The 26,165-nt window shown below is 42.5% G+C and overlaps 1 protein-coding gene across 3 annotated transcripts in view; it reads left to right on the forward strand.

The window, feature by feature from the left end:
• GREB1 (growth regulating estrogen receptor binding 1) overlaps positions 1 to 26,165 on the forward strand; it is a 101,794-nt gene that overhangs the window by 41,121 nt on the left and 34,508 nt on the right. For all 3 annotated transcript variants that reach the window (XM_078388168.1, XM_078388163.1, XM_020802326.3), the window contains exons 3-11: positions 4,061 to 4,189; positions 5,682 to 5,858; positions 14,050 to 14,232; positions 15,522 to 15,665; positions 17,494 to 17,607; positions 20,493 to 20,615; positions 22,476 to 22,619; positions 22,731 to 22,916; positions 25,310 to 25,660. In XM_078388168.1, coding sequence (XP_078244294.1) covers positions 4,061 to 4,189; positions 5,682 to 5,858; positions 14,050 to 14,232; positions 15,522 to 15,665; positions 17,494 to 17,607; positions 20,493 to 20,615; positions 22,476 to 22,619; positions 22,731 to 22,916; positions 25,310 to 25,660 — 1,551 coding nt within the window. The remainder of the gene's footprint in view (positions 1 to 4,060; positions 4,190 to 5,681; positions 5,859 to 14,049; positions 14,233 to 15,521; positions 15,666 to 17,493; positions 17,608 to 20,492; positions 20,616 to 22,475; positions 22,620 to 22,730; positions 22,917 to 25,309; positions 25,661 to 26,165) is intronic.

Genomic DNA, 26,165 nt, shown 5'->3' on the forward strand with positions numbered 1-26,165 from the left:
GCTAGACATTGATTTTTTGCGATTGCTATAGCGATTCGCAAAACAGTGATTCCTATGGGGGAATTTCGCTGGACAATGTTTGGTCCCTGCTTCGTAAACCGATTTTCGCTAGAAACGATTTTGACAGCTCCCTCCGCGCTCGCAAAACGGGTGTTTTTGGAACCTAAGCTTCAGAAGACAGCTATTTAAACAGCTGAATGGTGGTTCGCAAAGCGGCTTTCCTATGGCCAATCTTCGCTAGACAACGACGATTCTTCCCCATTGGAACGCATTAAACAGGTTTCAATGCATTCCAATGGGGAAATGCTTTTCGCTAGACAATGATTTTGCTAAACAGTGTTTTCAGTGGAATGGATTATCATCGTCTAGCGAGGCACCACTGTAATTCAAACTGCTGGATAGCTCAGTGCTTAAAGTTTCTGGCATAATTCCCCTGCTGTGCCTCCTTGACATGGGCTGGACTCAGTGACCCATAGGATACCTTCCAGCTCTGCAGTTCTAAAATCATGGGGATGAGGATTATTGTAATAATCACTGTAGTTTAAGTGAGCATCAGAAAAGTTTTGTTCTCTAAGTTCAGTGTCCTTTTTTCTTCTTCTTAAAAACCTTTCTGCTTAATTCAGGAAAGAAGGACGGGGGGGGGGAAGGGAACCCACATAGAAATTGATACAGCATTGATAAATCATGCTGTTATGACATTTGGCTGTTAAAGAGTTGTGCGTGTGTTTTGAAGACTCAAGGAGCTGTTCTGCAGATACTTACTAAATCAGTGGTAACTGGACTCTCAAAATAATACCCACTTTACTTCCATGCTGGTTTAGCTTATGCTCAACCAGTTTCATCAACATATATTTTAGGCTGGGGACCTGAGCCACTGTAGTGCAATTTTCTCCATCCCCTCTTCAAGTGAGGATATAGGTGTGAGCAAGCAGGCAGCACAAGAGCATCTTACAGGAAGCAAGAGCCTCTTGTGGCCCAACTAGCTTCCTCATCAGTGCTGTATAGTTAGCACAGGTAACTCATGGAAGTAGGATGGAAAGGGGATATGGGAAGTGCAAGTCACCCATTGCCGAAGTGCCCTCTCCCACTCTCTTGTTACATGCCCAGAACTCAAATGTCATTTTCTTATTAATTCCTTTTCTCAATAACTAGGGCACAACAGACTGTGGCTTACATTGACTAATACTTTGGGATTTGCACCACTATTAGCATGGATGAGTTCAAAGTATTTTCCAATGATCACATAACAGAAAGACCAATGCAAGTCAGACTGGCCCTTTTGCTTTCACTTAGGAGTTGTCTCCCCCACCACTGGGGCTTCTACTTTTTTAAAGCCGGAGTGATAAGAATGGTGTTTTTCCTGTGTGATTGTTTATTTTGTTCTACAAAAAGATTGGTGGGGAGGAGAGAGCATGACTTTGGGTGGTGTTCTGGTGATGGATTAAGTTGAGGTATGATGTTTTGGGACAGCGAGAATGCCCATGATTTTTCTCTCTAATCACTCCAAAGTTTTTTTTTTGTTTTTTTAAAAAAACTACCAGGTTTATCATTATATCACCTTGGGCATGTATCACGTCAGATTGAGAGGCAGTGTGGAAATTGGAACTGAAACAATCTGGGGGGTCTTTATGAGATCATCTAAACTGAATACAGCCATAAAGAAATACTGTGAAACAAGCTGCAGCAAAGACAAATCACTCCAATTTGGCTTGCCAGTGTAACCACATCCAAAGTTATATCCTGATTAGAGATGGAAAGGAATTTTAAAAAAAATGAATAACCAAACTCATTCATTGCTGATTCATCAATTCAATGCCCTCAATGAATATGAATCAATGAATTTTAGCCATTTTTGATTTGTCAGTAAATTTGGCTATAAAATGGCCCCCCAGAACCTAGAGATACCAAAATTGCAGGGAAGCTTTCTCTGACTCTTCTCTACAATCCTTCCAAGTTAGGTGAAGATTGGGTTTCCTCAAGCCAGCTGCTAAAAGGCATTTTCTTGGGGGGGTACTTTGTGGGTGTATGACTTGGATGTCTGAAATTCAGTCTTCATCAGACTTCCAGGGCTTGTAGAGGAGTGTCAGGGGAAGCTTCCCTGTGAACGTGGTGTTTCTAGTACTTGGCGGGGCATTTTATAGGGTTTTAAAGTAAAAAATGAATTGACAGCTCAATTCATTGATTCATCAGAAAAAATTAATAGATTTGTAATTCGTGATTTGTTGACCATCATGAATCAAAACGAATCAGAATTTCTTCTGATTCGTGCCCATCTCTAATCATGATTGTAATTTAACAAAGGGCTCCTTCACTCCTTTTGAGATGCCATTATAACTTTTTGGTTATTCTTTATGCTTACATGGGCCAGTAGCCTGCTCAATTTACTGAGCATGTTAACTGCAAATGCAGACGCTGGTGCAGGGGTATATGGAGGTCTGCTTGCCTGCCTGCTTGCTTGCTTTCCTTTCTGCTTATGGAACCCATTGTGTGACTGAACCATCTGAGCTGGCAGGTGATCAGACTTCTCTTCATCCCTGCAGCCACTCCAGTGTTGGCAGTTCCCTGTGCAATAAATTGATCAAGGTAGTGGTCATAATATGTTGTGGCCTTACTACCTAAAGCTGACAGCTTGTAGCATTCTGATATCTGCTTGAAAAGGAATTACTAAAAGTATCTAGTTGCTTTTTGAATAAAGTGAAAGTATAAAGTTGCTTTTGTAAACAGTAAAAACAAAGGAAATTGCAGTTTTTGTGTGTGGAAAAGGAGCAGTAATAGATCACATTTTAAAAGTAGCTTTCCAAGTTCTGCCTGGGCTCTTGAGTTGATGTGGGGCAAACAAAGTCCTAGTGAACTGCATTAAAAAGGATTCATCTGAAGTATGGTACAGTACTGGAGGAGAGTTCTGTAGATACCCTAGACTGCCAGAAAGATGAACAAGTGGGTCTAAGAGCAAATCAAGCCTGACTATCTCTGGAGGCAAGATTCTCTGCAAAAGACCATAATGCTGGGAAAGGTGGAAGGCAGCAGGAAAAGAGGAAGACCCAACAGGAGAGGGATTGACTCCTGAAAGGAAGCCACAGCCGAGTTTGCAAGAGCTGAGCAGGGCTGTTGAGGACAGGACATCGTGGAGATCACTCACTCATTCATAGGGTCACCATAAGTCAGAGGCGGCTTGACAGCACTGAATAACAACAAGCTATCTCAGTTAAGATTGCTCCTCTGCTCCCATAATTTGTCAGTAATCAGGCAGGACGAGGTGAGTCAGTTGATGGGAACCTGGAGCAGCCAGGGTTGTTGACTTTTTCCTCGACTGTCAGTCTGGGGATGGATCTATTTAGTGATCCCTTCAAGTGAGACAGCTACAATAATTTTAAAAAAAAGATTGTTTTTGTGCAACGGTGATGTGTTCTGTTTCTGTGATCCGTAGCGTACTGTTTTTAGCCGAGTGACTTGTCAGTGGGTAATGTTAACAGTATTGCTGCAGATTGTTTCTATATCAGGAACTGACATGACTCGCCCCGTTACCTTTTTATTTCCATATGGTAAGCAGAACGCATCCGTGTTTCTCTCATTGCCTTGCTTAACTGTCATATCAGAAGCGGCCCTGAAATTACCCCCAGGTTTCTGTTTAGCTCATAAATGCAGAACTGTCGCTGCAATTAGACAAAGCAAGGCAGACAATATGTGCTGGAAGGCAGCTGCAGGGCATCCGAGGACGAAGCTATATCCCAGACATCTCACTCTGCTCCCCTTAGGTGCTACGTTGCTGCCTGCAAGCGTAGTGGAAGATTCTTCATAAGTGTTGAAAAAAGATAATAACGACCAGTCCCATCAGCTTTTGTACACAGATTGGGAGCAGAGAAGCACTTTCTTGTTCTCTGGCTACCCAGAACTGCACAGATTAAATAGCATTTTCATTGCCATGCTTGCTATCTAATGATCAGACTGTGTCTGCTGAAGGAATAGCAGAGTTTTCATGGATAAAGGCAAGACCTCTTCCTTAACCTGAATGCTCAGTGTTTCCCTGACTTCCAGTGATAGAGCTTGTGATATCTTTTAGCTGGTAATAGAGCTGATAATGAAGAAGAGGATGAGGAAGAAGAGGAAGAGGAGGAAGGTTCAGAATCAAGTAGTCCCCCTATCACGTATCAGATGAAATCACCTCCTGAAGGCTGTTGCACCACTGATGGTAAGAAATTCGTACTGCTGGTATAGCTGTAGGGCAGCCAATGTGACAGGCACAAATGCCGGAATCTTCTCCTTCATAAAATCCACATGAACTTGTTTCTTGAGCACAAAATGGAACCCAAATGAGGCAATCTGGAAAGAGATAAATCACAGTCCATCCTATTCTGATTTAAAGTGTTTGTATGAGCATGTGTGTGCACAAATACACACACATACCCAAATCAGAAGCAATAGGTCATCCAGCTGGTTCTTCCCTTTCCTCCACCAGCCGAGCTGAGCCAGTAGAGTAGCAAAACTCCAGAACCCAAAACGACTAATTCCATCCATCCATCCATCATGGAGGGAAATTCAGTTATGTGAGTCTCCACTAGAATGTGGAATGGTGCAAACTAGAGATAAATTTGCTACTTCTGCTGAAGCTGGACCACAGATACAACTAACTCACCAAATATCCAGTGTTTCAATGGGCCTGCTCTAGTTGTGGTATTGTACTGGATTTCAGTCCCTATATATATATATATATTTAAAAAACCCTTTTTAAAGGCTGCACTTGAAATCCAAATTGTGTCGCCTTGTTTTTGTGCAACGTGTTACCAGAAATAAAACAGAAAGTTAATGTGACCTTTACCTGTGTCTCTCTAATTATGGTCTCTGATTCACTCTCCACTTCCTGGATTCTGGGTGTGAAATCTAGGACCTCATTAATGCTCTCCTTTGCTTATATTTGGAAGTCTCTCTCCATGCCCCTCAACCTTGCCTTTGTGCTTTCATCCTTGCAGTTCCCATCCTCCCCTTTACAGTGAAATTGGGCTAGACTGAGTTGTGTTCACCTTCAACTTTAATGTTGTATAAAATACACTTGGATGCAAAACACTGAGTTCCTCAGAGAAGGGGATACAGAAATCTTAAGAAAATACTATTGTAAAAATCCTCTTCAGCTGATTCTCATCCACTCTTTTATACCCTGGATGACTGTAGTCCTTTCTCTGTTTCCAGTTGCTATAATATGATTTTGCTCATTACATTCATCTCATCCTTCTTTGCTGGAGCCATTTTCATTTGTGAATGTTTTGTAAACTTGCATATTCAGGCATTTTTCACTCCATTCATTTCTTCTGCTGTGCTCTGTTATGTTGAACAGGAAGAAAAGAGATGCTCTGGAACTATCTTATCTGACCCAGGTTGCGCTACAATTGGTGCTACAGCATCTACCGAACCTCTTTCCTTCCTCCGCCTTACTTCTGGGCTCAATCCTGAACCTTTCCTAAATGTGTCAACGTACATGTATGAAAGGAGGAGGGCCGTTGTGCCTTGTCATTGGTTTTGTTTTTCTTTTACCTTGAATCTGTAGTCTAGAGAGCAGAAATCTTATTAAATTGTCTATATAATACCCTTTCTTTTCTATACAACAAGATTAAAATTATTGCATTCCACTCATTGATCATGTTTAACCTGTATGCGGGATTAGATCTCTTGTGATTTTTTTCCTCCAGGTTTCTGTCAGGCTGGTAAAGATTTGAGATTAGCATCCATTTCCAATGAACAGATTGAAGTGCCTTCGGGATTTCTGCTTGTTGGTGCCAAGTCACCAAATGTACCTGGTCATCTTTTGGTGTGTGCCGTAGATAAAAGATTCTTGCCTGATGATCATGGGCGCAATGCCCTCTTAGGTAAGTGGAGGTCCTTGCTCCAGATGGACCAAATTCTGCATGGGAGTCTGCAAATTATAGTCTGAATAAGGAGCTTTTCCAGGTTCTGGGTCCAGTGTTGCCAGGATTAGCATGGTAGGGGTGGGTTTTTTTAAATTATTATTATTATTATTATTATTATTATTATTATTATTATTATTATTATTATTATTATTATTATTATTATTATTATTATTATTATTATTATTATTGTTGTTGTTGTTGTTGTTGTTGTTGTTGTTGTTGTTGGTGTTGTTGGTGTTGTTGGTGTTGTTGGTGTTGGTGTTGGTGTTGGTGTTGGTGTTGGTGTTGGTGGTGTTGGTGTTGGTGTTGTCGTCGTCGTTGTCGTTATTGTTGTCGTTGTCGTTGTCGTTGTTGTTGTTGTTATCGTTGTTATCGTTGTCGTTTTCGCTACACTTCTGCGCAAGTTGCCCCTGGTTCTTACCTGAACATATGAACTTGGAAAGGAGTCCTCTTAATTCCAGTGGAACTGAACTGTCGAATTTTGAGCAAGGTTTCAAATAACATAATTTAATATTGCAACCCTGTGGTTTACTTTGATGAAGGATGGTGTATAAAAACATTAAACAAATATCTTCTTGTTTACCAAGAAGTAAGATCTATTAGGTAGAACGAGCTTTATTTTCTAACTAGACTGTATACGTTTGCAGCGTTTTTCTTTCTTCTTGGCACTGAAAAGCTTTCTAGTGGATAAATATAAAACATCTTCCACATTACAGAACCCTGACTCCTCCAGCTGCAATTCCTAGCATGCTATCTTGGAAATAAGTTAGTCTTTTAGAGCCCATAGGAGGCTGTACTGTATCTTTCTCTTAGACTAGGGCAGAGGAAACCTCATTGTGGTAGGTAGATTGTCTTCCCTTTCCTGCTCTTTGCTTGGCTTATCTAACTTGCTTTGCAGGGGACAACATCCATTGTAGTACGTACATAGAAAATGTACATAGGCCATCTAGAGTTCCTGGTGTTAAGGGTGAAATACTAGCAGTATGGATGCACAGATCTTTGACCTCTGCATTAGAATTAGACTTTGTGAATTAGTCAGGGATACGTGTAAAAATTGACCTTGGTTAAGTGGGGGGGGGGGGAATTGAATAGCATTGAATAAGGTCATTAAGGGAGAGGGTTTTTTTAAGCTCTATAAATGTTAGTCAAATCTAGTATTCAGAGAAAAACTAAAAATATTTCATGCTGTTAAAGTGGAATAAGTCCAGCACTTCTCTTGGAAGGTTCACATGGTATTTTCTGTAACTTACTGATTTCTTAACATATTGCATTTCCTCGGATTTGTCCATGAAAGCTCACATCAAAATACAGCAGTGAGTCTTTAACGTGCAATAATTTTGGTCTTCTTTATTTTCTTTTTGTTTTTACCTGATATGCTAGCACAGACTAGCATGGCTACTACAGTACCTCTTCTAAAACTACAAGTATAGAGGGTGTTAGGGTTACCGTCAGCCATCTTGGCGACCAGTAACATCAAAAGAATAGAGTGAGAATCCAGTATAAATAAGTTTGGGATTTGAGTTTACAGCCAGCTTTGTGTGAAGGTTCAGAATATACTCAGCCTTGTCTAGCCATAACGTGCTTTGCTGTGGGATCTTGCTGACTTTGATGGGTCACAATACAATTGGTCTGCAATAGTAAAAGAATTAAAGGGGCTGTAAATTAGGGGTATCTTGTCATTTTAAAGATACAGGCAATAATGTTGTACCACTTAGCCCATTCATTGCTAGTCCTATTAACAGCCTACAGTTCCTAAGGTTGTTAACACAGAGGAAGTAGTATATGTGTTAATTACATGCTAAACCAGAAGAGAAAAGGCTGGTAGGGAACATTTGGGAATAACAACTAAGGCTACAATCCTGTGTAGCCTTACTTGAGAGTAGGCTCTATTAAACACCGTAATGCTGTGCTTTTCAATAAATATGCACAGAATCGTGCTGCAGTTCTTCTTTGTATTCTCCACATACTCAGAGAACCGTTTTGACTACATATTGAAGATGATACTCTTCGTGTTATATTTAAGTTAATTTCTAAAAAAAGTAATCGTGCTCTTACATCAGGAACAGAAACACAAGTTCCAGTTTTGCTCGCGAATTTTCTGGTGATTCTGCATTGGTTTGTGTTTCCAGTATTTGAAATACTGGATTGTGTTCAATAATTAAGCTTTTAAGATCCAATTCTATATAAAATAGCTGAAGCTACTTCTTTACCTCTTTCTTCGTTGGCTCCAACCTCTTCCTTTGTGGTATATGTTGTGTTTGTGACTGGAAAAGTTACTTCTGGGTACAGGACCTCTCAAAATCCCCCAGTCAGCATGACCCTTCTGGAAACTGAAGTTGTGAAAAATCGCATTCCCAAGCACTCACTAGAATATTTCAAATGCATTGAGTGGGTGAAGCCCGAGAACAATCATGTCATTTTATTTGCTTCTGGCTGCCTGACATCTTGGCTGATGGTGAGTTTGTAGCCATGATTAAGATTCCTTGATCCTCACATTGAAGGCAGTTGCAAGAAGCAGGGCTTGAAATGGAGGGCAGTGAAAGCAAGGCCCCTTCCTAAGACCCGTAATAATCCAAAGAAAGCCATGAACAGGAAGAGAGAAGGAACACAGAATCCCAGTTTTGGAATAAAATCAGGATGCAAGTGAAGTGTATAAGATAGGGACCTGAAAAAAGGTGGCAAGCGAGAGCAGTTAGGGCTTGTCCAAATGGCCAAGAGTACAGTATTGTATCAAATGGATGGACGTGGATCTGATTCATTGTGAAGGATGCTCAGGATTATTGGTGGATGCCTCTCCATTGCACTGTATAAACCAAGGCCTTGAAAACTGCATACCACGCCCTTCCTTTCTCACATCTCTGTTCCTTTGTGCATCCTTGATTCTTTTTATTTCAAATTCTTAACCAGATATTACACTTCTGAGCGAGAGCATCCCAAAGATAGGCTCAATATTAAAATCTTTCAGTGTGGTCTTCGGTGTATCCTTGAATATTGGTTACCTTTGGTTCTTAGCTCAATGACAGAAAAAGCAAGCTTACGGAACTTAAAGACAGCAACCCTTAACAATCAAATTCCTTAACCCCTCCGCTCCCCCCTCCCCCGGTTAGGGCAGGGCTTCCCAGGGTCTCAGACTGAAAGGCAAAAGATCCGTAGCTCTAGTATTGTGGCTACCCTGACACACATCCTGGTGGTCTTCTATATACGGTACTGGCCCATGGACCCATTAATATGCCTAGGGATGTGTTTTCTCAAGGGGCCGTTCTCTTTATTTGCTGTTGGAGATAAGTGTGAAGGAGTCAGAAGGAAAAACACTGATCTCCACCAATCATCTCTGCAGTGGCTTCCTCAGTGTTTTCTGAGCTTGGCTCCACAGCCATCTGTGGGTGTCCCTGGAGGGCATTTGTAGGCTTAGAAGGAAACATATCTCTGTGTTTAGTAATTTCCTGAGCGGTCTGTTTGGGTCCTGCCTCCCCACCATGACAGGTCAGTGATATGCCTGCCGGATATAAATAGGGTCTGTTTATTGGTTTTGCTTGAAATAGTTGACTCTTTTTTTCCCCATCTTACAACTCCTATGGTTTCTGTGCATTGGTAAGATAAGAAACCGTATGCTTCTTTTAACCACACATTTAACCAAAAGTTCTCTTTTTCCAAAATCGATGCATTTTTCTCCCTTTGGAATGCAAACACATCAAAGTCATAAGGCAGGAGAGGCACACCACGTTGTCAAATACTGTTGGCTCATTAGAACGGGAGAGCTTCCTTTCAAAAGTTTTTCAAGAAGCTTTAAGGAAATGCACTTCCCTGTATTTCTCATAATCTGGAAATCCTATGGCCCTCCAGGTGGCATTAGACCGTAACTCCCATGCTGGCTGGACCTGATGGGAGATAAAATCCAGCAATATGCAGGATCACAGTTTCCTGACCCATGATCTAGATTATCCACATCATCCAGCACTGCATAAATTTGGCTGACTGTTCAGTTACATTCCCCATGATGGCAAAATTAGAGATTGGTCAGTAATTTGCAAAATGAGTTTGATCCAGCACTGGAGACCCCAGCAACATTAGCCAAAATCCAATTGAGGAAAGGTTACCAAACGCATGGCGGCTCTACTCCTCTGGCAGGCTGTCCTTCATTCATTTGGTTGTGCACCTTGGTACAGTATACATCTGATTGCCTAACCAGGGCCCAGTTGGGCATGCAGAGGAGATCCTGCTGGGAAGAAATGTACCCACCACTCCCCGTATGCAGTTGCAAGAGCAAAGAGAATTTGGGCCAGGGTTCCTATCACTACCTCCAACAAAAGCTTTATTGCCAATGTAAGCATAAGTGACTAGGCTCCCGCAGATAAGCATAATGGGAGAGGTTTAGCATGCGACTCACCACCTGGCTTCTCCTACTTTTTTCATGCCTCAGAAGGTGAAACTTACCCAAGCACATCCAACTAGAGGAGCCTGTGGTGTGTACTGCCATGCCATGCCATGCGGACAATCTTGAACTGTGGAGGCATGCCAACTTTTACCACCAGGGCATGGTTGCTCTTGGAAGGTGCCGTCTGTGTTTTTTTTTAAGTGTGACTTAATATTTAATAGCAGCTTGATCTTAAGAAATCATTTGGTTTGGCTTGTCACAGCATGGAAAGATGCATCCATCATCTCCTTGTGGCTTGAGATCGAATCTCAGGAGCAGCCACTCTGTTAAGAGGACCATTCCATATACCAGTGGTGTCGAACTGTGGCCCTCCAGATGTTCTTGGCCTTCAACTCCCAGAAATCCTGGCCAGCAGAGGTGGTGGTGAAGGCTTCTGGGAGTTGAAGTCCAAGAACATCTGGAGGGCCACAGTTCGACACCACTGCCATATACCATCAAGTGTCCAAAAATGGCTTCATTCATGCATTACCTGTGCAATGATGAAAAGACTGAGGTACAGCAATAAAATAGACTTCACCCGTTGTCCCCTTGAACCAGAATATTAGTTTTAGAAAATCATGGATAGGCACTAATTGATTTTTTAAAAAACCAACTCAACAGCTTCACTGCAGATTATTTAAAGAGTAGTCTGTTGCTAATGTTTTTTTTTTTGTAATTTTAAAGCAAAAATATATTTCAGAAAAATGGCCCCAGATGGTTCAGATTCCCACCCACCCCAACAGCCTGCTCCAAATACTTTAGAAGCAGTGAGTAAATATTTCTCATTGCCAGGGCTTGAAAAATGCACTCGTCGGGAAATGCTGCTGGACGAGTCACAGCTCCCTCCCTGCCTGCCTCCTTCCCTCTGCCTGTCTCTCTCTCTCTCTCCCTCCCTCTCTAATCCTGCAGTCCTCCCCTCCAACCTCCCATTGCAAAGGGAAAACTGCTTGCAAGAAGAGAGTTCCAGCAGCACATAGAGATATAGATCTGCAGGAGAATGTAGAGTAGTCTCATGCTGGAGAATATGGAGATTCCCTGCTCCCAATTTCAACTGAACAAGGACACATCCTGGGGTGGGAGGGAACTGTGGCTCCTTAAGATGCTGGGCACTTTTGCTTTGAGTTTTATTTTTGCTGGAGACATTCAAAAGAAAGGCATTCAAAATACAAGCTTCATGACACCACAGGCACGGAGGTAATAAAGCAACCAGAGTCTGAGGGTATAAATCAGTGATTCCCGGTCCCAATAAATTGCAAGGCTATAGTCCAGTCATGCTGGCTGGTGACATTTTTGACTGACTGGTGAGACATTCTAAAATTTTTCAAGCCCTGCTCATTGCGCTAAAAATGTGATGATGTTACAGTTTGTTACCTGGTTTTCTCCAAATGACAACCTTGTTGTCTCCTTTGTTGCCAAGTAAACATTCTTCCTTGTAATGTGTGGTTTCATTACTTTGAAGCTCTGACAGGACCACTTCCAGCATTGGGGGTTTCCCTGTATAAGCAGAGAGAGAGAGAGAGAGAGAGAGAGAGAGATGGACTAGATGGTCTTTTGAATGGCTTTCGGTTCTCTTTCAGTGTTAATGATTCTGTGATTAAGGACAGAACAAGAGCTTTGTGGGCTGGATCAGGTTAGAGGCCTGTCTCGTCCAGCATCCTGTTTCCCACAGTGACCAACCAGATGACTATGGGAAGCCCACAAGCTGGACATGAGGGCAAGAGCACCATCCTATTCATGTTTCCTGGTGATGGATATCCAGAAGCATACTGGTTCTGGTGCTACTGGAGGTTTTTCATTTTGCCACCACAGCTGATAGCCATCGCTGACCCTACTCCTCCATAAATTTGTCCAACTCCCATTTAAACCCTTATAACTGAGCCTTGATGGGACATTGAAAGCAGCCTTGACAGAAAGGGAACACACAAAACATGGAAGTCTCTTAATTCTTCTCTGCCTCCATGACTTCCTCCCTTGTCTTTGGCCCTATCCTCAACCCAAATGTCACTGCACTGAGAAAGGAGATGCCGCCTCAGAAAGTGGTCCAGCAGAGTCAAGCCATGTAATTAGCATAAACCATGGAGCTCTCATCAGACTGTAACAACCTTTGGTCACTATTGATGCAGGCTGGTGTTGAACCGATGACCCAGAGGGGAAAGGTCTTTATCAGTCAGACCCCAAATATTGATCTCTAGCCATCTCGAGGTCTCGGGCCTATGACAGAGATAAATGAGAGCGCCTCCTGGCTCTTCTGACCTTTGCCTTATCTACAATGTATATGGAGAACCTATTTTATTTTGTTTGGTTATGAAATGAGCAGTCCTGCCACAGAACCTGAGCCTCCATGTATTGAGTTCCTGGTTAGCTTGATGCTTTGGCCTTTGTGTTTGCCGTACCAACCTAGTATACTAGAGATGTTCTGAAAGTACGTGTATATGTCTGTGTGTGTAGAGAAGGAGACGGAGACAGAGAGAGAGAGAGAGAGAGAGAGATTTTCATAACATTGCCTCTTCTTAAACACCCACTTTCCCCCGCCCCTTCCATTCATTACCTATTTCCCACCAATCCTCCCTAACCCATTAAAAAACAAAACGAACCTAGGGATCTGTTCCTGAGACAACCTCAACTAGGGGTCGTGGAAGCATCACAATGATGTCGTGTGACACAGCTTGTTCGATTTGGCCACATGATAGGATCACAAAAAGGAGGAGAGGAAGCATGGTCCTCAGTCTAAACCGATTCACAAATGGCACCATTATGCAGATGACTGGGTTTGCCATCAGGGTGATCTCACAAAATCTGTTCAGAGCAAAGATATTTTGGTCAGTTTCTCAAAAAGCAAAGTCAAACAAAATTATCAGCCATTTTCAGTGGCCAAATTCAACAGGAAAAGCTAATCCCAGTGTGGTCGGGACCAGATGGCTTTTGTCTGCCATATAGATGTTTAAAGTGAGAATGCTGTCAGAAAAACTAGAGGTTTTGGCTCTTAATTTGGCTGTCAAGTGGCTCGGTACAGAAAGATTCATGCTTGTAGTTTTAACACTTAAACATAAGCATTGGATCTGGTTAGGAGAATCTGTTAGTTTTAATTGTGCCTGCATTCAGTTTTTTAAAACCTCAACTTCCTTCCATGTTAAAGGTTAAAAACAAGTTGCTAAGGTTGGTAACTTCTTATCAAGAAGCAACTGTAAGGAAATTCTCACAGTCTCCAGATTCTGAGTTGGCTTATGTGAATTCATATCATGGGTTGAATACACCTTCCGACCCATCATTCAAATGTGTGAGAAACAACAGCTGTTAGTGCCCTTGAAGCCAAATCTTGTGGCTAGACCTTCCACAAGATTATTCCCGTCCCCACTGCTGAAATCTAAAAATGTGTCACCACGCTTGATCGTGCCGTGGTATCAATTTGTCACTCTTTCCCCTTTCGATCATTTTATCGATCTGTCTGTCTGGCAGTGTTAACAAAGAGAAATGGGATTTCCATCCATCTTCAAGATGCCATTAAAATGAGTCATTGAAGAGACGAGCAATTATTAAACACAGACTTCTGTTTAGAAAAAAGCTGAGCTCCTAGTGACATTTATGTGCCTTTTTGTGAATGTATGGCCTGAGACGTGGGGGGTGGGGAGATTGCACTACGTGCATTTTAAAGAGCCACTTGAAAAGGGTGGAGTGCTATGATCTGTGCTGTTTCCCTTATCTTTCTCCATCTTTGTGTATTGTTTATTTCATCAGGTTTCTCTGGCAATTGTATCGGCTGTGGCAAGAAAGGTTTCTGCTACTTTACTGAGTTTTCCAATCACATCAATCTTAAGCTGACCACTCAGCCCAAGAAACAGAAACACTTAAAGTATTATTTGGTCAGGAATGCACAGGGAGCCCTCACTAAAGGGTCTGCAATCTGCTGGAAGGCGTCAGGTAAGATGGCGAAGAGCTTTACAGTTCCTCAGGAAAGTTTAGTTGCAAGCAAGATCTGTGGCTCTTCATAAATCCTGAGATGCTGGCCGGTCACAGAACATTCTTTTAAGTGTACAATAGAATTTAGAAGTATGTATCTACTGTAATGCGGTCACCTAGATTGACAGCGATAACCCGCTTGACGACGATAATCCGTTCCGTTAAAATCGCTGTTAAGCGATATCATCGTCAAGTGAAAGAAAAAAACCATTGAAATACATTGAAAATGGTTCAGTGCCTTCCAATGGGCGAAATACCTCATCATCCAGCGAAGATACTCCATAGGGGAAGCCATTTTCAGTCGCCACTCCGGGCAGGGGGAGAGAGGATGCGTCTCTCTGCACGGCTGCTGAGTGGTCAGCTGAGCGGGAAGAGAGCGGTGCTCCAGGAGCGATTGAAAGGATGACCCGGGCCCGCCACCACCGTCAGATGCATGAATGGACCATTGTTCAGTCCAGCTGTGTGTGGAAATTCATATACAAATACGAATACCCCCATCTATAGTTGCAACCTGAGTTCCTTAGCTTGATGTACAACAAATAATGTCTACAGATATTTCTTAAATTGAGGGGCAATCATCCTCCAACAGGTGTAGCAGTGCAGTAGGATTTTAGCCCTTGAATTGCTGTAGATGTTCTGAAACCTTTGGAGAAAGGGTGGGGTGCTTAGAAATAAATGCATCCACATGGATGGATGGATGTGTATATCATTGTATGATATAAATCTGAATGTAAAGAAAGCCATTCTGGACCAGACCAAAGGCCGGAATTGCCCAGCATTCCCTACGGGAAGCCTGCCAACAAGACAGGAGTCAACTGCATGCGTCATCTTGCATTTCCCAGAAACTGATGTATGGGAGGCACTCAGCCTCCAATGCTGGAGGTGATATAGCCATCCTTGCTAGTAGCTACTGGTAGTCCTAACCTCCATGAATTTGTCAAATCATTTTTTAAAATCTGTCCAAGTGGGCAACATATCAGTATATCTTGTGGCAGTGAGTTCTACAGTCTACTGTTAGTGCTCTGTGTGGGAAAAATGCTTCCTTTTATCAGCCTGGAACCTCTCACCTTTCAGCATCAGGGGATTATTCCTGCTTCCAATATTAAAAAGGCGTGGTTTTCTCCCTTGGTAGTAACAATGCATGTGTTTCTGTCTGTAATGAAAATGCAAACGTTCCACCATTAAGCAGAAGGTGTGCAGACAGCAGTGTGCACAGCTGTCACTGGACAAAGAGTATCTTGCTTTTGTAGAGTTCAGAAGCCGGCAGTCTTTATCCAGCACTGGTTCCAGCTCCTTGTTCCAGCCTCCAGAGAACACAAGTTCCTCAGCTACTGTCACCAATGAGCCTGTTCTAGCAACCCCTCCAGTTGTTCAAGCTGGGGTTCATCCGATGGGTAAATATTAAGTCATGTGTCGCAACTTTTCTTTCTTTCTTTTGGGGAATACCAAACAGCAAGGGGTGGATATGGGCATTTCGCTCTGATTTGTTTAGAAGACTGGGAATGTGAAAGCACATCAGAGATGTTGTGCTGCATCATGAGCACAAGTGGCCCCCAGATTGCTGCTTTTTAACCTCTTTGTGTTAAAAAAAGCAAATAAATTAGGTACACTTAGCAAGGAAAAAGCGGTCAGACTTCTTGGAGATTTTCCTCTTGCCAGTCTAAAGACTGTGTCCTCTGAATCGGACAACAGCCGTTTCCCTTTTGGACACTAACAAAGAGCTGCAAATGAACGAATTGCTGTCATGGAGTTGAAACATCGCACTGTTCAAGCTTTTAGTAACTGTGCCACCTGTGGTGGAATGAGGACGCATCCCCTTCCACCCACAGTCCAACTTGGGGCGTGTTGCTCCTTTGGACTATGGATGCAGAATTCTTAAGCCAGGATGGCTGGTACCCGTGCTAGCTGGGGAGTCTGAATCTCTTAGTTAAAAAAAATACAAAATAAAAATTCAAAGCCCTCCTCCTGATTTTCCCATGTTTACTAGGAAGGGCTATGTAATCCACATTGAGTCAGACACAAATCGGAAGCTTTACAGACCAGGTTTCTCAATCACACAAAGCACCAAACCTTTTTCATTACTGATGTTTTGTTCCCAAAGTGGGTCCCAACTCTTCCCTTACCCACTCTGGGCCTCCTCCTCCACCACTACTACCACTGTTGCTGAAAGCTGTGGGAAAAAAGCTGCAGAAGAATTATGTAACTTTAATGTTGCAAAGGAAGAAACAGCAATGGTTCAGATTTTCTGAAAATGAGATCGGTTGACTTGGTAAAGGAAGGCATGTTCTTTAGTTGGGAGACCTTGAGCAGGGGTTATTATTAATGGTGGGACTTGGTGGATGCCATTCATTTAGAGGGTCAGAGCAACACTCTTGATTTGTCACATCAGAAGCAACTTGGCAAGCACCCAACAGCACAGTAGATGGCATCAACCCAAGTGAGGAAGCCCCGCACTGATGCAATGAAATAGAGAATAGAGCATTATTTTTGCTGGTGCTCCTGCTCTCCTCAAGGGTTCATTGACTTCACCACAATGTACAGGGCCAGGAGTCTCTGAGATACAAAGATGGTGAACCTCTGTATCTGAAAGAGCTCATTGCCTTCCAACATGAGCGTTTATTGGACTGAGTTCATTTTGTCAAATGCAAGTGTACAATTAAAGGTAGTACATTTGCCCTCTTGCACGGGAAACATGAGGGAAGATGCCCTTGTCCCATTGTTGGGACAACCTAATGGCCCCATTATACAAGGTACTGATGTTCATAGAACCATTCAGGGACACACTTTGGCCTAAAAGGCAGAACTTAATGTAAAACATTTGGAGGAAGTACCAAGCAGCTCAACAAGAGTCAGGCCGTTCTTTTCGGCTCTTCTTTGTAACGATCACTGAGTGTTGCTTTTTGGTCCTGCTCTGTATTATGAGTTCAAATTCAAGTGTTTGTGGAACAGTCAATCTTATTTTTCTTTTAGGCAGTTACCTTGGACTCAGCAACAGACCTCACATTTATTAGAGGCCTTGAACTAATATTGGTAGTTTTGACAATAGTACCTGGATCAACAGATGGTTGTTAAAGGAATAGTTCTAGAGAATTCAATGGAAAGGTTCTGTCACATCCTGAAAATAACTCTGAAAGCAGACTTGAACCCACCATGTCCCATCCAGTAAGCTATACAGTAGCATCAGTGAAATAGCGTTCTTATTTCTTCTCCTCTTTGATACAGCTCCTGAGCATCTCTCATCAACTGTGTGCCACCCAGTTTACAATGGCAAAGACTCTCCCCAGCAACACACAGTGAAAAGTGGTGCATCTTCCATGACAAGACCATCTGTATTAGGTATCTTCCTTGGTTCTCTCTCTCTCTCTCCCTTAGTATTTTTCTATCCCACATTTTAGGGTAGTCCCTCTCAAGGCATCCTTCCATAAAATGTGAAAGGCAAAAGAATTGAACCAATGTAATAAAAACAACAGCATATTACAAAAAAACTTTATGGGGTTAGCAGTAAGGCAGAATGAAGACGTCTTCAGGGAATTCCTATGCAGTGCTGTCGCTATGGAAGAACGTTTGCCACTTATTTTTTAAAATTGTACATTAATTTTATTTTAAATCATATATTATCAAAATCATACATAACAAATTCAGTTTGGAAATATCATACAGGATAGCAAAACAGTATCACGTCGCTTGCTTCAAAACTCTAGAAAAGATAGCTACTGAGCAATGCATTCAGGCTTCAGTTGCAAATTAACTCTTAAATAATTTAGCCTCATTTATGTGCTGCTTAGATTTGATTGATCAAGTCTCTTGCACTTTTTTTTTTGTGCCTTTCCCCCTTTTATTATAATCCACCTTGGAAAATATTTTATAAAAGGAAACAGCATGTAAGTGCTTACTAATAAAACGTACAATTACTCTGATTTCATTGTATGCAATACAGGAAGAATTATTACAGAGGATGCAGTATGTACAGTGTTTAAATATGTGAAAACAGTTGTTGCGTCAATTCCATCAAAACTGATGAGACTTCACTACTACGTGTGTGTATTTAAGATCTGATGATCAGCTGCGTAGTTCTCCCTTTTTAAGTCACTCTTGCTTTTTGATGAATGGCACTGGATGAGTTAGAGAAGACCTACTGAAATCAGTGGGACTTACAACTAACTTAATTCCCATTAATTTAGTGGACCTTCTCTAAATATGGCTAAGTCTGGATCCAACTCATTTTGACTTCCGGGTTGCCAGAGATCAGAACTGTCTGTTAGCTTTGAGAATTGCATAAAAAACATTTCCACATGTTGGACCAAGCCGAATGGAATCTCCCACTCTCTTGAGTCTGACCTGGTTTGTGTTGTACCTGTCCTGTGAGCAGAGAACACAGAACTAGGAATCAAAGTTCCCTTGCTCGTAGTACAGGCAGGGAACAATAAACACCAGGGCGCAATCTTCAGCAAAGGGTCCTGGTGAAGTAGTTCATTATATATCTTTTCAACTAGGGCCATCTGTGCTTAATTAAAACCCTTGTTTATTTGGAATTCAGTTGTGACCATTTTTTTTTAAAAAAACCAGCTATAAGGTATTTTGCAATTTTGTGTTGTTTTTATATAGGTCATCTTGAGAATGTTGAGAGTACTAGCATTTTATTTAGGGGTGTGTGTGTGTGTGTGTGTGTGTGTGTGTGTGTGTGTGTGTGTGTGTGCGCGCACATGCGGAGTTTCTTCCTGTGGATTTGCTTGAGAAAGAGAAATGAATCCCGCTGGATGGGTAGCAGAACATGATTGTGTGCTGCCATCATGTGGCAGAGTTAGGAAAATAAATCTTGGTCCTGCTTCAGGTAATATTGCAACTTTTCCCTTAGAGCAGTGGTCCTCAACCTTGGGCCTCCAGATGTTCTTGGACTACAACTCCCAGAAGCCTTCACCTCCACCTCTGCTGGCCAGGATTTCTGGGAGTTGAAGTCCAAGAACATATGGAGGCCCAAGATTGAGGACCACTGCCTTAGAGGGACAGTGGTGCTTAGAAATGAATTTAGCATGCAAGAAGATGTTATATCTTCTTTGACAAAGAAAGCCACCTCAGGAAGCTTTCATCTACATGTGAAATCCATTGCTTAGTCCTGATTAATGTAGATTCACCACCACCACTACTACTACTGCTACTACTACTACTACTACTACTACCACCACCATCCTGTTTCTCCGAAAATAGGACAGGGTTTATATTAATTTTTGCTCCAAAAAGTGCATTAGGGCTTATTTTCAGGAGATGTTTTTATTTTATTTCATGTATAACAATTGACATTTCCTGAAATTGTCATGTCATCCTCTTCTGGTTGCTGCACAAGGGTGGAGGGCGGGGTTTCACTTGACCGGAGCTTATTTTTGGGGTAGGGCTTATATTACAAGCATCCTGAAAAATCATACTAGGGCTTATTTTCAGGCTAGGTCTTATTTTAGGGGAAACAGGGTACTACTACTACTATTTTTTATTATTCACTAATTTTATTTTATTATTCACTAATTTTATTTTAAATTATATATTGCTTAATTTGACTTTTAATATTTAACTTATTGCGTGGGTTTTAATGCTGTGAGCCGCCTTGGGTCCCTTGTTGGGAGAAATGCGGCATACTGCTGCTGTTGCTGCTGCTACAATTAGAAGCAGTTGCCCTTGCTAAAGTAGAGGGCAGGTCCTATGACTGTACCACAGGCAACGAATGCAAAAAACCACACACACACCCAGGCTGCAGTCTGGGTTGTGTTGCTTTCCTCAGTTTATCATTCTGTAGAACTAGAGAGAATGAATTGTGTCAGTAATTCTGCTAGCGATAGCAGCCCCACATCCCGTTCTTCCTTGTAATGGCTAATGTGGCCAATGGATTGAACAACAGCTCCCATCATCCCTAGCCAGGACACCCACCTGGAGGGAACCAAGTTGGGATGTCTGTGTCTACCTGTACTCAGGCATAATGCGTTGTCTCGGCCAGTTTTCGATGTTGGTACACAGTACGTTGTTTGTACTCTTTGTAAAATGATGTTTTCATATATTGAGGGGCTGTAGTGTTTTTAGTATATGGGCACCATTTCTGTATACTGTATCATCTTGTCCCTTTGGAAAGGAAATTTCCTATGGAAAGCATGAAATTTTTAGAAGTGGCCAGATGTGTGCTGTCATAAAGGAAATAAGTGTCATTTTAAAATAGAAACTTCTTAATGTTACTTTAGGCACTTTAACAAACCCAGGACCACCTAAAAAACGGCACAAAGGATGGTCGCCAGAGTCTCCATCATCCAATGAAGCCTGGAATTTGCAGCCCAACCCTCAAATTGCAAACAGAAATAAAAATGGTAAGTGAGAATTTCTTCTGTTTTAAAACAATGTATTTACATAGGTGAACTCTTGTCATATGACTTCTGCTTGTAAGCTGGCGGACTGAAGGAGGTGTAGGTAACATGTGGACCCTGGGCTGCACGTGCCCCTTGTCCTGTTTTTCACCCCTCACCTCGTTCTTTCTACCTTGACTGCAACTAAAATGAGAGGAGAATATTGGAGAATGTTGTTAATTCCTTTTATAGTTATCAGAGTATCAGGTACAAACAAGGATGGCATAGAGAAAGCATGAGAGAATAGTTTAAGTCTCAGTAGCCCACCCCCTTTCACAATGACTAGCACTTTATGTGCTAAAAATCGTTGTCCAAGCATTTTCGGCGGAAAAAAACATATGTATTTACTTACAGTTGCTGTCTGTAGTTACAGTCAGCACAAAAATAGGAAAAATGGAGTTTCTACACATGGGAGAGGCCCCTCCATGCTTCCTGCTTGCTGGGGGAGGGGAGGTCAGGAAAGGAGAGATAATGACTAAGAAACAAAGGAAGCAAAGCAAACACACAAGAAGGGGGAGCGAGTCATGAGCGGGCAAAAGAACTTTACCAATAGAGTTACTGGGTAAGGAGAATCCCTTTAGATTCTAAAAGCTCCCTTCCCACTGGTACTCAGTACTATAAAAGCATGAAGGATACTTATTATCTCAGCAAAGAAAGCATCACTCAGTCCTTTAAGAAAACAATTTGTCTTGAGCACAAGGAGCACACTCCCCATGCAATTGGCTTCCAGCTGGGTGAATGTTCCCGGAAGCCTTCTGCATGTGCTAGTCTGGTTATAAATGAAGTGTGCAGAGAACATGCATGCTTGAACATGTCCTCTGAAGGACAGATGACACTCTTTAAGGTAAAGTATTTATTTTTGTGTGTGTGTGGTAGTGAGAGGAAGGGACAACAAACATTTGGGGATGATGATGGGGGTGTGGGCAGCTCCCTGCAAGTTGATGGAACCAATAAGACCCTGGAACTTGCCCTCCCTGGCTCTGAATAATTCTGTATGACTTCAAGACAGAAAGAAGAAAATGTGACCATACTTAAATGATTTCACTTTCTTAGACCACAGTTGAATAATTATACAGTTTTCTGAATTAACAACAGTTTATTTCTTTTTATTTCAGTGCCGTTTCTAAAGTTTTATAAGATTTGTTAAATCACTTTTCTATCTGGAAACCACTTGAGGGTCACATTTGGCGTGAGACTTGCAGATCCAATGAAACTTCCCCAGAGAGCCAGTGTGGCTCGCGTATACTGTAGGTCAATAGAAAAGTGACCCATGGGTAATAATGCCCTTGTGTTGAAGCAGGCAGACCGTGAAGCCAGTGCCTCCAGCTGGGGACTCTTCGCCTGTTCTGCCATAAGGTGGGCAGGAGAAAATGTGCACTGAGACGGGAGGGAGGGGCCAGGAGGAACATGGTGGCAGCAGGAAAGAGGGAGAAAGAGCAGAAGTCAGGGTCAGAAGGAAAAATGGACTACACCTGGATTATTAGGGCTGTAGTGACCATGTTGGCTGTGGGATTCTGGGAGCTGTAGTCCAAACAAGAAACATTTCCCATCCCTGGCCAGAAGCAACAGGGAGACAAAGTACTTTATTGACAAGAACCATCAGGATTTGGGGCCAAACATGGGAAGTGACTTAGTTGAAATGTCACCCCAAATCCTTCAGCTGGACTGATTTATTTTTCCCCCTTTCCAAGCTCTGATCATTGCCTCTTTCTATTATACACATTATTGGAAAGCAGAAGTACCCTGATACATGTTTGTTTTTCCAGTTTTATGTCTTTGTTGCAATCACTGACTTCTGATTGATCTCTCTGAATTGATTCATAGATGGAGGCAGCGGCAGCTTGTCCTGTTTACCTCACGGTTCCTTGGTAGGCCCAGCATCTTCTCCTGCAGTGGCCACAGGAGAACCTGTTTCCATTCCTGACAACTTGCTTAAAATATATAAAGCAAAGCCTGTCATATTTAAAGGTAACGTAATCTACAGAACTAGTACAAGGGCGGTGGGGGGGGGGCGGAGGAGACACTCTTTTAAAGGTGTTTACTTACTATCGGAGTCAGCATGTTGTGCTTGTTTCACAGGGCATGGAAACTTCCCTTATCTTTGTGGGAACCTTAATGACGTTATAGTGAGCCCTCTCTTATATACTTGTTACAAGAATGCCCAGTCTCTGTCTAGGGCTTATGAACAATACGGAGCCTCCACAATACAGCCAATTTCAGAGGAAATGCAACTCTTGCTAACTGTCTATTATCTTGTTCAACTCGGTGAGTTTCCCCTTCCTCAGTGGACATCACATCTTAAATGACTTGGGTGTGAATTGGCAAATGTACAAAATGGTCAGTGGAAAAAAGAGGGCGGGATTTGTGAGAGTGCGAAACATAGTTTGTTGATGGGCTGGTTGCGTTTACACATAAAGCTAAACCACAACTTAGCCCTACATTCAAGAGCCAGAACATAAACAACAATTGTGTTAGAAGTAGAGGTTTTAAATGTTTTGTTGTGAAACCCTGGGTGAAGGAGGGAAGATTGTCACCTTTGCGTTTCCTAGGCACAGCTTGGAAAAAAGTTACCTAGGACTAAGCTTGAGTCAACTGAACTGGGCTGAGTAGACAAGTACTGTCAAGAAGCAAATTCACTCCTGGGCAGTATATCCCACTTTTTAAAAAAAGCATTGTGTAGCATGTGAGTTGGTATGCTGTATTAGCTTTGTATGCCATTGATATAATTAATGAGCTATCTGGATAGCTCGGTGAGTTAGTTATCTGGCTGTGGAGCCAGAGGTTGGGAGTTGGGATTCCTCATAGCGCCTTCTGTGAGTAGAGCCAGCCTGGGTGGCCTTGGGCCAAAGCCGCACAGTCTCAGGGCACCCCCAGAAGAAGGGAAAGGGAAACCACTTCTGAGGACTCTCTACCTGGAAAAGGGTCTGAAAAAGGGTCACCATAAGTCAGAAATGACATGACAGCATGTGGTTATTGTTAATGTAATTAATGTGTGGCATTCATTATGCAGTAATACCATGAATACTGCCCAGAGTTGGTAGATCCATAGTGAGGAAACAGGTAGCCTTGCAGATGTTGTAGGACAGTAACTCCCATCCGCCGTAACCAGTACAGCCAATGACGAGCAATGATCAGAGCTAGAGTCCAGCAACACCTGGAAGGACCACATGTTTCCTGGCTTTGAGGTGGTCAGTGCAATTTTCATTATGGTGGCATCAGATATGTCCCTATGAAATTGTAAAGGTAAATGTGGAATGACATGCAGAATTTGCCTCCAAAATGTAGATTTAAATGTGTTTATGCATTTTATGTGCAGTACATGCTTGTACATATAGGGACGTGGTGGCGCTGCGGGTTAAATCGCAGAAGCCTCTGTGCTGCAGGGTCAGAAGGTCAGCAGTCGTAAGATCAAATCCATGCGACGGAGTGAGTGCCCGTCGCTTGTCCCAGCTCCCGCCAACCTAACAGTTCGAAAGCATGTAAATGCGAGTAGATAAATAGGTATCACCACAGTGGGAAAGTAACAGCATTCCGTGTCTAGTCACACTGGCCACATGACCACAGAAACTGTCTTTGGACAAAGGCTGGCTCTACGGCTTGGAAACGGGGATGAGCACCGTACCCTAGAGTCGGACACGACTGGACTAAATGTCAAAGGGAACCTCTACCTTTACTTTCTTACATGCTTGCTGTGTTATCCACTGCCGTATGGACTAGAAATATCACTTTTATTTGAACATTGGGATTCTTGAGGTACCAAATAATCTCTGGGGGCTGACTGTTTTTTATGGGCTACCTGTTTTATAAGCGCTTCCCTCAAAAATAAAAAGGTAAAGGTAAAGGTTCCCCTTGACAATTTTTGGCCAGTCGTGTCCGACTCTAGGGGGCGGCGCTCATCCCGCTCTTCAAGCCATAGAGCCAGCGTTTGTCCGAAGACAATCTTTCCGTGGTCACATGGCCAGTGTGATTTAGACACGGAACGCTGTTTACCTTCCCACCGAGATGGTACCTATTTATCTACTTGCATTTGCACGCTTTCGAACCGCTAGGTTGGCGGGAGCTGGGACAAGCGACGGGTGCTCACTCTGTTGCGTGGATTCGATCTTACGACTACTTGGTCTTCTGATCCTGCAGCACAGGCTTCTGTGGTTTAGCCCACAGCGCCACCACGTCCCTTCCCTCAAAAATATTATACTCTAAAATATTATACTCTAAAATATTATAAAGAAATCAATAAAGGACTATAGGGGTCTTGATTTGCGGACGGTTTTCTCACTTTGCAGAATTTTTTAGCTCTTGTATCATTTGGCCAAAGAAAGAAAGAAAGAAGCAATTAGGTAAAGTATTCCTTCAGCTATAGAGGGTGTAATTTAAAAACAAAAAGGCAGTCAGTGACACTCTTCTCCAACCTGGTGCTTATGTTTCACTACGACTCCCATCCTTGACCATGCTGTCTAAAGACAATGTGAGTTTTATTGCGACCAAGACAGAGGAGGCACCAAGTTAGGGAAGGCTGATTTACGGCGTACCCAGTGTTGAAGTCAAACAAATCAGATGTTTGGGATATATTTGATATAGCTGCCATGCTCACCAGAAAATGGACTGCTTTTGTAAACAGATTCACTGTTACCTTTGATGCCATTTTGATGTTTCCACAGCTTCCGACCAGGTGCCTTTGATTGAGGACTTGGAGCAGATCTTCATGCGCTCCTGGAGGGAATCTCACCTGTCTGAAATTCGGCAGTGCCAGCAGGCCATCCCGCAAGCTTTCCCGCAGGTTCCTGGCCCCATTGCCCCCGTCACGTCAGCTCAGCTTCCTTGGCTCGCCGGACTGGCAGCCAGCTCATGTAATGACAGTGTTCACATCATTGAGTGCAGCTATTCCTTAGCTGAGGGGCTCTCAGAAATGTTTAAGATGCTCATGGAGGGAAAGCTAGTGAAGACCAACTATGTGGTGATCATCTGTGCCTGTAGGAACAGAACCATTGACTCTTGCATTGCTGTCACAGGTGAGCTACAAGGGAGAACATGGGACGTTCTGGGATTTTCATTCTTGAGTGACTCAGAGGCCTTTTGCCCTGGACCTGTTAACGAGCTAGTGGGTAAAATTATTTAAACTCATTTTTCAGTGTGTTTATAAAAGGCTTTCTTCAGAGATTGGATGCACTCATATAACAAATCCTGGGGAGTAACCAATGCTGGGTTTTTGCTGTTGGAATAATAGGACTCATTGAACTGGGGAGGGGAATCTGTCATCTCCACCATAATCATCCTTTCCTTACCCTCACAGCTGAAGATGCCTGAACATCTACCTATTTAGTTTGTAATACTAGTTCAATCTTCAGATCACATTTTCCTCTGTTCACATATTCAGTCACCTGCTTTATTGCCCTGAGCACTGTTATTGGGTATGGTGAGCTTTAAGAGAAAAGAGGCCAAGCTATAGGAAGGAAAAACACCCCGCTGTTGATACAGCATTTAAATGTGGGGTGAATGAGTTTTATTTCTTGTTCC

This window comes from Pogona vitticeps, chromosome 1 (assembly GCF_051106095.1).
Source record: "Pogona vitticeps strain Pit_001003342236 chromosome 1, PviZW2.1, whole genome shotgun sequence".
NCBI lineage: Eukaryota > Metazoa > Chordata > Lepidosauria > Squamata > Agamidae > Pogona > Pogona vitticeps.